Source organism: Typopeltis vanoorti, chromosome 11 (genome assembly GCF_054136105.1).
Source record: "Typopeltis vanoorti isolate ZY-2024b chromosome 11, IOZ_Tvanoo_1.0, whole genome shotgun sequence".
In the NCBI taxonomy this organism is placed as follows: Eukaryota; Metazoa; Arthropoda; class Arachnida; order Uropygi; family Thelyphonidae; genus Typopeltis; species Typopeltis vanoorti.
This window is the reverse complement of record NC_143559.1, coordinates 38,141,851-38,156,978: the sequence shown is the minus strand read 5'-3', so window position 1 is coordinate 38,156,978 and position 15,128 is coordinate 38,141,851. Positions and strand designations below refer to the sequence as shown.

General features: G+C 33.0%; 1 protein-coding gene across 1 annotated transcript in view; it reads left to right on the top strand.

The window, feature by feature from the left end:
• The window catches only part of LOC150101450 (kelch domain-containing protein 2-like), a 240,585-nt gene that overhangs the window by 141,328 nt on the left and 84,129 nt on the right, over window positions 1-15,128 (top strand). Inside the window, exon 6 of the mRNA XM_090400414.1 lies at window positions 4,688-4,827. Coding sequence (XP_090256540.1) covers window positions 4,688-4,827 — 140 coding nt within the window. The remainder of the gene's footprint in view (window positions 1-4,687; window positions 4,828-15,128) is intronic.

The following is a 15,128-nucleotide window of genomic DNA, read 5'->3' as shown; positions in this document are numbered from 1 at the left end:
TCTCATGACAAATAAAATAGATTTATAAAAACACAATAATGATAGATTAAAAAGATATTATTTTGATAACAATGCTACAATGATGCCAGGAATTGGCTCAAGAAAACTGATTTCTGATGAAAGATTAAACCTCTCCTTTCTTTTAGAAAACTTTCTCATTCTAATTAAGAACATAGAAAGTTTTTTCACTTGGTTTTAAATTAAATTAAAAATGCCATGAAATTATATTGTTGTTTAATCCTTTATTCAAGTGTAAGCAAACAAAATGAAGTTTCTTCATGACTAGGCTACTTGTATATAGAAGTTAGCTGCCAACAGCACCCATAGAGGGTGTCCCCACATAGCACTTTAGGCTTTCAGTCTAATCTTTTCCACTTATTATTTTACGAAAATTTTTGTTTTAATATTGTTTCCTTGATGTCTCAGTGATTGATGAAATATAGGCATGTTTAAATGTATTGTTTAATTATCCACATGTGCTGTATTTATTCCATTAAACCTTAATGGAATAAATACAGCACATATGGATGAGTTTAAATCAGCATGTAAGTCTAAATAGTGGATTGTACCTAAGTGTCCCATAATACAAAAGCTCACAGGATGTGTATAATATAATATTATGCATTATGGGAAGGGTTACTACCCAGACCAGTTTCAACCTTTATTGAGGTCTCATTGGTGAGAGCTAGACCCAGATCTCTTCTGGGTCTGGCTCTCACTGATAAGACCTCAATAAAAGTTGAACTGGTCTGGGTAGTGGTCTTTCCATAATGCATAACATTATACACACCCTAAAGGATGTGGGCTTTACATTATCGGATACTAAGGCAATTAATGTGAAGTCATTAGCTTATATATATAAGTTGCTTAGTTGTGAAGAAACTTCACACTCAAACTTTGTTTGCTTACACTTGGATGAAGAATTAAACAATAATATAGTTTCTTGCATGTTTAATTCAGTCTGATTAAGTATATAATGAAAATTCATCAGAGTATTCTGAATTTGATACTTTTTCATTAGAGAATAACTAAAAAGTCATTTGATGAGATATCACTTCAACTTACTTGAGCTCACACTCTGTTATGGAACAGCACAATAAAACAACAGAATAAGCAAAGCTGGTATGGTGGGAAGCCACTTGAATAAATTTGTATGGAATAAGAAAGAAATTAGTCAAAACACCAAACTAGCAGCATACAAGACAGTGTTCAAACCAGTTTTAAGTTATGGATCTGAGAGTTGAGTTAGAAATAAAGCGCTTAATCAAAGACCAGAGACCACAGATATGAGGGTTCTGAGAAAGATTAGTCAGCAGAGATCATCTAGGATGGTATGGCAACTTAAATAGAATGGGAGAGGAAAGGTTAGAAAAATAGGTGTTTGATGCCAAGATGGCAAGAAAGAGACCCAAAGGAAGACCAAGGTCTAGATGGATTGTTTCAGTCAGAAATGCCTTAGAAGCACAGAATGTTATATATATGATACTATTGGAGGGCTCACAAGTAATCGATTGATTTGGAGGAAAATTGTTGATCAGAGATTAATAATAATATAAACTTAATCATGTCATGCTGTTATAGTAATCTATATATCACTTGGGGATACATATCAGGAAACTGATGAATGAATGAAATATTTGAGAAGTTTTCCTTGGAAATCCTTTAGAAGAGGGAAAAAAAACTTGTGAATCTTGAAGAAAAAAGTAGAAAGAAAGAACATTAAACTTTTCTAGAATGCTGAAGTATTTGAAATTGAAGATTTATTGTCCAAATGAACTTTCCAATGTTTTTAACGTAAGTAGGAAATCAACATTTATCACACTTTTCCAGAAAAAGAATTGTGTCTGCTGAAGATTTAAAGAAATTGCTTCATTCAACTTTTATGAAGTTCAGTGGAATGTAAAAGAGGTATGTATGCCTTTTTAGTTGGTATATTTTGGGATGATAAAATTGTTTAGGCTTTAACTTTCTGTTGCAAAAGTTAAATTCTGTATGTTAATGTCTCTTAGAATTCTTAAATTTTTGTTTTTATATGTAGAAGTGTAACGGCTCAATTTACTTAATTATTGAGGAAGTAAATATAGATTTTTAAGAGAATTATCATAGCAATATACAGGCTGGCCTGAATTAATGTGATTAATTCATTCCATTAGCACATCATGCAAAACAGAATCATGTTAATCGAATATAATAATCAATAGGAAAGATTATAATTGGTTCATGACCAGTTGGTGAAGTTGATGAAACTCTACTCTTTATATTTGTCTTTATGGATATTCATCCTTAGCTCAGGGTAGTTTTCACCATTGACTCGCTGTACCTAGATCTTTTATTATTTTTGCATGGCTTGCACCATTTTCATGTTTTTTAATAATTTCAAGTTCTTCACCCAAAGTAATAACTTTCATTTTTTTTTATTGTAGTCACTTTGTTTGATGAAATAGTTGGTAATTGGTAATTACTCCTTAAATGGCTATGGCATGTGTTACAGCTGCCGAGATTGTAATCTTTCAAGAGGAATAATTATGTATTCTAAGTCTTGTAGAAAGGCTTATATGCTGGTTAAACATGATAACTCAATACTTAAGGAATTGACAGCGTACACTAGACATATAAATTAAATCAACTTTAATATAGACTTTCTGATATTTCGGCAACATCATGTTGCCATCTTCATGGGAACTTAAGATAAAGGCACGTGCACACAAGTATTACATAACAGCAAGGTTTGGCAATTCTTACATAATGTACGAATTCTTACATCACCTTATTCCTTTCTCCTCTTCAACATGAATCGACTCTTCTTGGCACTCTGCCAGCTATGGTTCTCGTAACTGTGGGCAGTCTATATAATGTGTGTATGCTTTTGAGGTCTTATTCGAAGTATACAGGTAACCTGGTTGTGAAGATATTTCACAAACTCTAATTTGTGAAATATCTTCACAACATTCTAGGGTAAAACAAGAATGTTATTTCTTGTAAAGTATAATTTACTTCATTTCCTAGCAAAGAAACTGGTTACACCTCTCTAATCTGAGTTCTCATCATCTCCATGTGTATAGCGCTTCCTGATGCTTCAGTAAAGCTCATTCTGAGGACTTAGCCTAGAGCAGGACCCTGCCTATATCTCTGGTAAGGCAAAATTTTGAATAGCAGTAATCTTGCCTCTACAGAGTGCTGTGTAGCAGTGGAATCAGGTATCATGGGTGGTGGTGGTGTGGGGGGGGAAATGAGTGAGAAAAAGTGAAAGAGAATGTTTTAAGTCTCTCCTGGAATGCAAGGAATTCTGCTAAATTGTGATAATTTTTCTAGCTAAGGTTAAGTTGAAACAAACTTATTTACCTCATAAAGGTCAAAGCTGGTTCAGGTAATGATCTTCCATAAAAGCATGTCATTATACATGCTTGAAAAGGGAGTGTGCATTATACATTATGGGATACTGCCTCTGACTAAGATAGTTGTATAGGGTCATAAGGATATTTCATACTCATGCTTGAGTAAAATAAGGAAGAAAGGAAAAATATGATTTCTTGCCAAGTGTACTTGACTTGCAAAACAGTGATCTGTTGGGAAGATGATATCTGAAACAGTCTAAAAATTATTAGTTCTTTTTCTTTTCAAGTGAATTTGGTATGTTGCTAGATATTCTTTATCTTTTCCAGGAAGAATTGAAGTTTATCATCTGAGGCATACTGCATAACAGACAGATTGTCTATAGAATGATGTCTCCCATCTGAGGCAGAGGGACTTCAACAATTAAACCTTTTTTTTTTTTTTTGCTTATGTTTTTTCATAGATAATTTATTTATTGTAATGTGTAACATGATTTTGTTTCACATTTCAAATTGTTTTGCCAATATTCTCACTGACAGTAATCTGTTTAAATGAAAATTGCAACAATCAGACAAGTTTTAATAAATCTTCTAAATACTAGATTTCATTTAGTTCCATACAGCTAGAGTAGGGCTATTTCGTTGAATCATTTTGAATTTCTTTGCCACAAAACAAACAAACAACAACAAAAAAAAAGTCTGATTTAAACCAAAACTTGAGGTAACTTTGCACATTTTAATAACATGTGAGAGAGACAAAAGAAATCATATCAAATGTATCTTGTCTGTCTTGCCTCATGCCTGATATAATATTGTATTAAAAACCATTGACTGCTATGCATTTAAGATGCTTATTAAGACAAGTAAAATGGTGATGCCATGATAAAGACATTATTGAAAGCCTTAAGCACAGATGGTAATTGTTTTTCTTGTAAAACTGGATACAAAGCATGATTTTCGCTCAGTTTTGTGACAAATAATAATTCCACAATTGGACTCCATCAGAAAAGGAAATCCTCCTTGTTTGGGATCAAACCCATATATTATTATGAACTGTGCAGTGCCTTATTTATTGTATTTCAGCTAGCAGAAAAATTATTAAATATATGTTACTATGATTATTTAAATTAAGGGGATATTTAATTCCACATTATTTCAAAGCCGAATAAGAAAACTCTAAGATAGAAATCAAAGAGTTTCATGCCAAATATAGCAATGTTACTGTGATGTTTTTTGGATCATGTCCCTATTATTTATTTATTTATTTTTGAATATTCTTAATTATTGCTTACAGCATTTCTTCTCCCAGTCCTTTTAAGATATTTATTGATATTCTGTGTTTGTTATTGCTGTAGGGTCATGCTCCACTTCCAAGAGCAGCACATGCTTCTACACAGATAGATAATCTAGTATACATATTTGGTGGTCGTCATCAACAAGTTAGAATGAATGATATACACTATATTGATATGGAGTCTATGACCTGGAGTGGAAGGTAATACATACATAGTAATTTCAAGTTGAATTACAAAAAACAAGTTAATTTTTTTTTTTCAAGATTTAAAGTAAACACATTCCATTTGTATTTCACAAAGAGTTTGTAACAAAAAAAAAATTATTGCAAAATGAACCCTGATTTGTTTTTATTTTCTTAAATAAGTAACTGAAGAACTATAATTAGGCTAAAAATCAGTATGAAAATGAAATATATTGCAGAAAGTGGAGAAACATACATACATATATATATATATATATATATATATATATATACACGAGGGACCTCCAGAAATTAAGTTCCGTTTTTAAATATTTTCACTGCAGTGCTGTGATCACAATGATACACGTGTGTGCTGAGTTTGTTGATTCCTTAGCAAGGTGTTAGTGCCATTTTCAGACATTCTCGCAGTGCGTACACTTCTTGGTGTGTGTTTATAATGTCTAAGAAAATCAAATTGCCCGCTGCATGTGAGATTAGGTCAGTTATCCATTTCTTGAATGCAAGGAACGTTAAAGAAGCTGAAATTCATCGGCAAATTATTGAGGTTTATGGAGAACACGTAATGAGTGATTCAATGGTACAAAGATGGGTAAGACTTTTTAATGAAGGAAGGACAATTGTGCATGATGATGATGAACAGACTGGGTGATCATCTTTAGTGACTGATGATTTGGTGCATTCAGTTGAAGAGAAGATTCGACAGAATAGGGGATTCACTATGACATCACTCTTGCTGCAATTTCCAGAAGTAAGTTTTACATTCATGTCTTCATGAAATTGTATGGGAGAAACTGAATTATCGGAAATTGTGTGAACTCTGGGTGCTGAAGTTGCTTACAGAACAACAGAAAGTGAATCTGCTGGGCAGTGCATTGGAATTCTTGACACGCTACCATGAGGATGGCGATGCTTTCCTGAGCAGACTTGTCGCCGGGGACGAGACTTGGGTGCCGCAGGCAACCCCTGAATCCAAACAACAGTCCATGGAGTGGAGGCACACCTCATCGCCAGTCAAGACAAAATTGAAGACAACTGTTTCCACTCGGAAAATCATGTGCACTGTGCTTTGGGACAGACAAGGAATTTTGCTGATAGACTTCTTGGGTCAAGACTCCACAATCAATGTGAGTGTGTCCTGCCAAACCCTTAGGAAACTGCGTTGTGCAATCTAGAATAAACAACGTGGCGTGCTTACCAGGGGCGTTGTTTTGATTCATGATAATGCTGCCCACACACAGCCAGCATAACACAACAACTTCTCACCACCTTCAGCTGGGAACAATTCCATCATTCCTCATATAGTCCTGACCTCGCACCAAGCAACTTTCACCTGTTCAAACATCTGAAATCTTTCCTTGGTGGCCGGCGGTTTCAAGACAAGAGGTCAAAGAAGCAGTCAATACGTGATTTGTTCACAGGCAGCAATCTTCTACGACAAAGGTATACAACTCTTGGTGCCCTGTTATGATAAGTGCCTGAACAATGTCAGAAATTATCTAGAAAAGTAGTGAAAGATGTCTACTTTAATTTCCAATAAAGTTTTTTGTAGGTATATTTTTATTTCTCTTACAGCCCATTGGAACTTACTTTCTGGTCCCTCGTGTGTGTGTATGTATATATATATATAATAGGATAAAGATGTAATTTAAAAACACAGTCAGAATATTAATTATGCATCAAGATTGTGGAATAAATGTATTATTCCTTACTGTATTTCATTTTTATAAGGATTTTTACAGAGATTAAATTAGATGGTTCTTCAAAATGATTATTATCTTATGTCACCTTTCAAAGATGTTCGGTTGGTCTCAGTGATCAAAATATACCTTCAGAATCAATTCTTAACTAGTAGATTTATTGGTTGGTAAGAGGAGGTAATTAAGCTTTAATTAGTTTCAGTATCTTATAAAAGAAGGTATAGTAATCTATTGTTTATTCACCTGCACGTTGGGAAAGCGATTTTTTGAAGGATCGTTATCTTGAAGGCATGCTTCAAATGCTGCAGGGGAAGCACTACTCTTTAGCCCCAATACATGCTTTTAACATTTATATTAAATTAAAATATAATCACTGATGCTTTTTGGTTTCATGAATTTGAAAAAAAAAAAAAGAAAAAAAAAAGTAGTAAATAATATTTTCAGCATAATGGTTTTCTTGCAAGCAAACAAAAAAAGATAGCTGGAAGTTTGTTTGCTTACACTTGGGTAAAGGATTAAACCAAGTATATAATTTCTTGGTATCTTTAATTTATAGTATAACCAAGTGAAAAAACTTCCAACAACTTTCTCTAATCCAGAGTAATTTGATAATAAGGTGTGACATCTTTTGGCAATTCGTATATGAAAATATGACTTTGCATTACTTCAACCTTAGTATCACCTCTGGGTCTCACTCCCACTGAAGAGACCTCAAGTGAGACCTTACAGACATGTATAATGTCTGCAAGGTCTGTCTGTCTGTCTCAATTATGGAATGCTAAGGAAAGGGATGAGAACTCACTCCATCTTTGCCATGAGTTTCCCCAGTCCTGAAGATACTTTAAGTGCAAACTTTGTTTGCTTACACTTGGATAAAGGATTAAACTAAGTATATATAATATAATTTCTTGGTATCTTTAATTTAAAAGAAGATAGCCATTAGAAGAATCCTGAAGCAGGGAAAAAAGTTTTCACAACAAACTGTAAACAAAAACTTGCTATATTTAGTCTGTTTCTAATGGAAAACCATTATTTTCTTGAAACTGTTTATAACTTATTTCATTTCAATCAAATGGAGAATTCTAACTCCCCTCCCATTCAAAAAATAATAAATAACTAAAATAAAAATGACAGTAAGCAGACAATGGTGTCCAGTCTGACTATGAAAATTTCACTAAACTCATTTAAAGATTAACATAATTAAAACAAAATGGATAACAAAGTCAGACAGAAAGAACTAAGATTAGCAGATAATTTTAGATAGATTTAACTCTACTAATTGGATAAAATTATCTATTTAGTAAGCTGTTGAAATTGTGGAGGACTAAACTTTCCCTCGGTCAATTAGTTTTAAGGAAAAACAAAAATAAGTATAATAATCACACAAAGAAACACATATTTGGCTGTATAAAGATTATCTATTAGGAGATATGCTTGTATGCTTAAAAAGCAAGCTATTTGATATATGCATTATTCCAGATAATCTGTTTACCTACAGAAGTGAGGTGTGGGCAAGTTTCCCAGTCAACCTAGGAAAGAAGAATGCTCCACATAATAAAAAAACTGCTATCTTCCAAAGAACTAGAGAGGACAAAATAATAAAAGATTGCTGATAATTTTAAATGTAATTAAAATAGTTAGTGCGCCCCAACTTCTTGTTCACTTTATTTTTGTAGTATTTTCTGAATTTTAGTATCACATCATGTGCAATTAGCTGTGGGTTTTATCTCTCTTCTGAAGCTTTCCATGTAAATAAACATGTTTTTTGTTGAGCATTCTACTTTTATAAAAGTACCATCTCACTTCAAATTGGAAAACCAAATGTTCTTCAAATAGTTATTCATTTTGCTGTAATGTATTCATCATGCTGATTTGAAGCAATGTTCTTTGCTGGTTTCTTTTTAAAAATGGTGCTAGTTCAACAACAATAATGCTATTAATTATGTAGTGCACCATTTAACTGTGTGCATGTATACCTGTTAAACTAAGTAACTGTAAACAAAAGTTACTTGGCAAACCAATCAATATTTATCCTTCCTAAATTATTTAGTTCATCATCATCAAATTCCTGCCATGTACCCTCAAGGGGTGTACAGGATATGATAGTATTACATGAAAAATTTACATCATTACTAACTTCCTATCTACAATTTTCCTCCAAATCAGTCTGTTACTTGTCAAGACTCCAACATTACCAGATCTTATATTTCTATCATCTAAGGTACTTTGTACCATATAAATCCACCTATATCTTGGTCTTCCTCTGGGTCGTTTTCCTGCCAACTTGGCAGAGAACACTTGTTTTGCTATTCTTTCCTCGCCCATTCTGTTTAAGTGACCATACCACCTGAGATTAGCTCTTCTAATGCATTCCTGGATGCTGACAATGTCAAGTTCTTTCCTAATATAATCATTTTTAATATGATATTGCCATCTGTTCACGCCTCTAATCTTTCTCAGGACTCTCATATCTGCAGTCTCTAGTCTTTGGTCAAGTGTTTTACTTCTGACCCAGCTCTCAGATCCATAAGTTAAAACTGGTTTGAACACTGTCTTGTATACAGCTAATTTAGTGTTCCGACTAATTTCTCTCTTATTATTTAGTTAACTTGTGTTATATAACATGTAATATCATGAGAAACTTTAAGTGTTATAATAGAAATATTTTTCTGTTAAAGCTAAGATGTATTGATATGCAGAAATAGGAGTGCTATGGTTGGCACCTGTGGCATGAGATTTTATCGAAATTGTCATACTGAAAGAAGGAGCATAGCTACAAATTTGCCAAGTGCTCCAGTAACCAAGCTATGATATTATTGATGTTACTTCATTTCTAAAATATCTTAATTTGTATAATTTCTTTTTATATTACAACTGAGGTATATGTAGGTAGATATGTATCTTAAAAGCAATGGATGTAGCAAATTAATCAGGAGAACCACACAGTTATTTACAGTAATCGCTTAGGAAAATATAAGTATTTTTTCTGTGCAGCTGAAATGACCATGGATTCTGGAAATCACAAGGGTTTGGTATCTGTGGGTTCCAGCAGCATTGGCACAACACAAAATAGTAACCCACGCTTACCTTTGTTTATATACGGCTCATGGGTCGTGTTCACTGCCGTGGTTGATGGCAATATCTGCCAAAAAAGTTGATCTCATCTATGTTATAGATTGTTATCATGAACAATTTCTTGAAAAGATTTTGCAGTCTTCTGCAACATCGAATTTCTGATGATTGCTTCTCTCTTTCTACAAATTAGTATGTGCATGATTCCATGACAGTACTTTAACTTGTATAACCATCCCTCACTATACATGCAATTTGAGCATATGTTCATCTTCTCATGGAAGTATTTTTGCATTTTTTTCTATTAGAGAACCTGCCATGGGAATCTAATTTTCTCATTGTTTCTGATACCATTAACATACCACTTCATCAACAATGTCTGTTCTTGATTTTGTCAGTATCTTCTGCTTACTCAGCATCTTAGAAGATTCCATCTTTCCATCTTAGAAGATGGAAACAAGAAAATAAAAGTTTCTTTTCTTGCTAAAATGTCTACCACAGTTTCAAAATCCAAGATCTGGGTACTCCCCCTTTGATCTCTTTTTTATAATTTCAGTTTTCTGTTTTTTTTTAATATCATCCATTTTCTTTCCTTCTTGCTAGGCTATGATTTATGTGTCATTCCACTATTACTTTCAATAAAACCAAAAATTAATAAAAAGAGAACAGTACTATGTTGCAGAGAAAATTCAGTGCCTTATATATATATATAAGACACTTATATATATATATATATATAAAATAGATTTAATGACTTAAAAAACCGAGATATATATATATATATATATATATATATAATTCTGCTTCATTTTATTTATTTCATTTGCTCACAAAGATATAAAATTTCAAGTGTGAAAATAAAATTCATTACATCATATTTTGAAATATGAGATCAAGCTTAGCAAAATATTTATTTATTACTGACAATATTTGCCTTGTCATCTTTTATTATTATTTATTCTTCCAATCAGTGTGGTGAGCAAGGTATTTTATTCAGGTTCTTTCATTTTGTTGAAAATACTGCAGAAATTTTTCATGCGAAATATGTTAAATATATATGAAAAACATGATGGTCTTGAAATATATACTTTTTTTCCTTCCTAAAATTCCAGTGTGCCTTGTCATCATGCATACAGTTAAAAACATTATTGTTAATCATCATCTCATCTCATCCGCTTGATAACGGGTTGAGTCCACTAAGAAAGGTTCTCCACTTATCACGATCTTTAGCCATCTCAATCATGACTCTGTAGCTGGGTAGATGGGAATGTTCTTTCAGCAACTTTATCCAAGTACTTGTTGGTCTGCCTCTAGGTCTTTTTCTTCCTATATATCCATTCAGAACTAAATATGGGAGTCTATGAGGGCCATTCTCTGAATATGACCAAACCATCTCAGTTGATGCTTATTGATTGTGTCTATTATATTATCTGGGAAGTTTAAATCTATTCTGACTTGATCATTAGTCTTGTGTTGCATTCAGTGGGTGTTATTAATTTTTCTGAGGCATTTCATTTCAAATGCTTGAAGTTTCTTGATTGGTTGTTGAGTTAATCTCCAAGCTTCTGAAGCATAAGTAGCTGTTGGGATAATAATTGTTTTATATAATTTTAGACTCGTTGGGATTTTTTTATTTTTCCATATTTTGTTTAGTTTATTCATGTTGGTCCAACCTAGGTTTAGCCTGTGTTTTACTGTCTCCATATTGTTGAGGTTACTAGATATAAGACTGCCAAGATAAACATATTTATTAACTTGTTCCAGTAAGTGATTTTCGAGATTTATAGAAATATTTTCTTCTTCTCTACCTATCTTCATTATTTTTGCTTTATGATGATTTATTTTCATACCATAAGTTTTACAAGAGTCATTTAAAATATTAATAGTTTTTTCTAGCCTGTGGTTTAGAATCTGCTAAAATAATGATATCATCTGCGTATTCTATGTGATTAATGTTGGTACCATTGATTTTTACACTGGTTCGTCAGCTATGGTTTTACAGACTTCTTCTATGAAGATGATAAAGAGTTGAGGTGAGAGAGAGAATCCCTGCATTACGCCTTTCTCGACTCTGAAATCCTCGGTTTTAATGTTGTTTGTTTTAACAAAAGCTTTGGTGTCTCCATAATAATTTGTAATAAATGTTAAAATATCAGAATCCATTTTTATGTTTTTTAGGATGGAGATCAATTTGTTTCTATTAACTGAATCAAAGGCTTGCTTAAAATCTATAAAACAATAGTATATGGGCAGGTTGTATTCCCAATATTTTTATGCTATATTATTAATGGTGAAGGTATGGTCTATAGTGGATCTATGTGGCCTGAATCCTGCTTGGCTTTCCTCTATGATTTTTTCTGTATGCACCTGTGTTCTCTTTTGTATAATTTGAATTAATAGTTTATAACTATGACTTAAGAGTGCTATGGGTCTATAATTTTCACATATTCTTTTGTCTCCTTTTTTGTGAATTGGTATAATAATTCCTTTCCAGTAAGTTGGAATTACTCCAGTATAAAGAATTTGATTAAATAAATTCATTAAGAAATTAATAGCTTCCTTGCCACCATATTTCCATAGTTCTATAGATATTTCATCTTTATCCATAGCTTTTGAAAGTTTCATTTGGTTTATTGCATTTATAATTTCTGCTGGAGTTATGGGTGGTGCCTTTTCATATATCATCTTTTTCTGCTATACTTTCCTCCTCCCGTTCTTTTTGAAATAATGTTTGATAGTAGTCCTTCCAAATTATTTTAATATTTTGTATTGACCCAGTTTCTAGATTGTTTTTATCTTTCATTGTTAATGGTTTGTCTTTATAGATCTTAGTTAATTCTTTGATAATTTTGTATACCGTTTTATTATCATTTCTCTTATTAGCTTCTTCGCACAGTTTTTCTTTTTCCTCTAACCAGTTATTTTTGGCAGATATGCACATTTTATCAATTTTGTTTTTAAGATTCTTATAATGTTGTTTATTTTCTCCTGTATTTTTTATATTTAATATATGCTTTGCTGCTCTTTTTTCTTCTAAAGTATTTAGAATTTCAGGGGTTATCCATTCATGATTTGGTCTTGATGTTGTACCAAGTATGTTTCTTGCAGTACTTGTAACAATTTTTTTTACCTTGATTCCATGTATTGTCTATATTGCCATAGGATAATCTTCTAGACTCATTTTCTATTAGTGTCTGATAGTTATCTTGTAGAGATTTCTCTTTCAGTTTTGACAGGTCTACTTTGTTGATAGGAGCTCGTGATTTACGATACTTGAATTTTAGTTTCATTTTTGCTGCAAACAGTTCATGGTCAATGTTGAAGTCTGGAGTTTTTGTATTGACAAAAGTTCTAACATTTTCACTGATGATTTCCAATTGCATTTGATTAGAATGTAATCAATACAGTTCTTTATTGTACCATCTGGTGAGGTGCATATGTATTTGTGGGAAGGTCTATGGAAAAAAAGGGTATTACAGATAAACAGATTATTTGCCTTACAAAATTCTAATATTCTTTCTCCTCTTTCATTTCTGTTATCAACTCCGAACCTGCCCATCACATCCTCCATGCCTGGGGTGAACTCCCTAATTTTGGCATTAAAATCACCCATCACTATTAATATATCTTTCTTATTGGTCTTGTCTATTCATTTCTTCATCTTCATGTGACTGGTCGGGGGCGTAGATTTGAATTATTGTAAAGTGAACATTTTTTTCTTTTCCTTTTAATCTGATAGTGATCATTCTTGGGCCATGTGGTTTTATGGCCATGACTGCATTTTGTAGACTTATTCACTAAAATGGCGACTCCTTCTCTATGGATATTGTCCTCTCTGCCCGAGTAGAATAGTTTTCCTGAATTTAGATTTATAACTCCTTCTCTGGTCCAATAGGTTTCAGCCAAACCTACAATGTTCCATTTAATCCTAGCAAGTTCTTTTTCCATCAGATTTATTTTCCCAGGTTTTAACAGTGTCCTTGTATTTAAGGTTAAGAGATGCGAAACTCTATTGGCTGACCACACACTAAACTTCTCGACTGCTCCCTGTGATCTAGGATCAGTCTCATCGGTTTCCTCGGATGCAGTAACATTCTCTTGACACAGTGGAGACTCCTGATTCGTAGGGTTGAATGGCAGAATAATGCAGCCGGCTTGCCACTCCTCTGCTACATCCTTTGTTCCACGACTCCTCATTCTTAATTTGGAGCAACCCGTTGGGGTTTCCCTCATCTGCCACCCAAGGGATGCTCCTGGTAGGAGTCAGATCTCTCCCAGGTATTGTTAATCACAACAGCTTAATCAAAATTTGTAGGCATGATTTTTTTTTTTTATGTAATGAACAGCTTTTTGCATTTCCTGTTTATCATCTGAAAAGTTTAAGCCAGCAAACTTTTAACCACTACCCTACCTTCCATTCTCCTCAGCCATTAATAACAATACACAGCACGGTTAAGATTACTACTCATTCTTAACCATGCTATGCATCATTTCTATTATTATTAGATTAGATGATCTGAGTATGGAATATGAAGCTATGTATCTAGACTTTTACCATCCTTAGCAAATACCCAAATGCCAAAGCACATATACGTGGCCAAGATTGGTGCTTAAAAAAGCTTAAAAATTGTCACAAATGACATAGACCAAGATTTAAACATATCTTATTGCACAATATTTGAATTTTTTTTTTTTTCCTGTTTTAATTCAATTCAATGCAATGGGACAAAATCACATTCTTGGTGTTTTGTGTTAAACAATGAAGAGATTCTCAAATAATTTTTCTTTCTAAACTAATTTGACTTGAAAGTAACCTAATAAGGAATAAAATAATTATTTTTAAGAAAGCAAAAATTGTGATACAGGTAAATGATTCTAATATGTACATTCAGCTTATGCAACTGGAAGTATTTAATTAAGCAACTTTAACATCATAGTGGCACATGTGCTGGGTGCACAGGCATAATGAAGTATTAATTTTTTTGTTGTTTCTTTGGACCATGTGTGGACAAATTTGATTAATTCAGTTGTTACGTTTTTGTGGGGTTGTAGTTTACCATTTGGTAGGTGTTGTGGTCCGATATCAAACGGTTGTTCGTTTTTTCGATGTATATTGTATGGTCTAAAAGGACAGTGGCATTGCCTTTATCTGCTTTCGTGATTATAATGTCTTGGTTATTTTTTAAGGATTTAAGGGCTAGATTTTCGGTTTTGTTTAAGTTTTTGCTTAGTTTTTTGTTTTTATTTAATATACACGATGTTTCCATTCGTATTTTATCAACCAAATTGTTGGGAGGGATCTTAAACCTCTCTCGATATGATAAACGATATCAAGTTTCTTCACTGACCTCAGAGCAATGGTGTAGTTCAAACCTTTCTTTAGCAGCGAGAGTTCACCTTGGATGAGATTGTGGTTTGATTGGTTGATAACCAAGCTGTGGTCTGATGGTGGTTGGTTGCTCTAACTTCGTTTGTGGGCAATTGGCTGTTCCTTTCGTTATGACATCCTGATGGTCTTGAGCTTTTCTG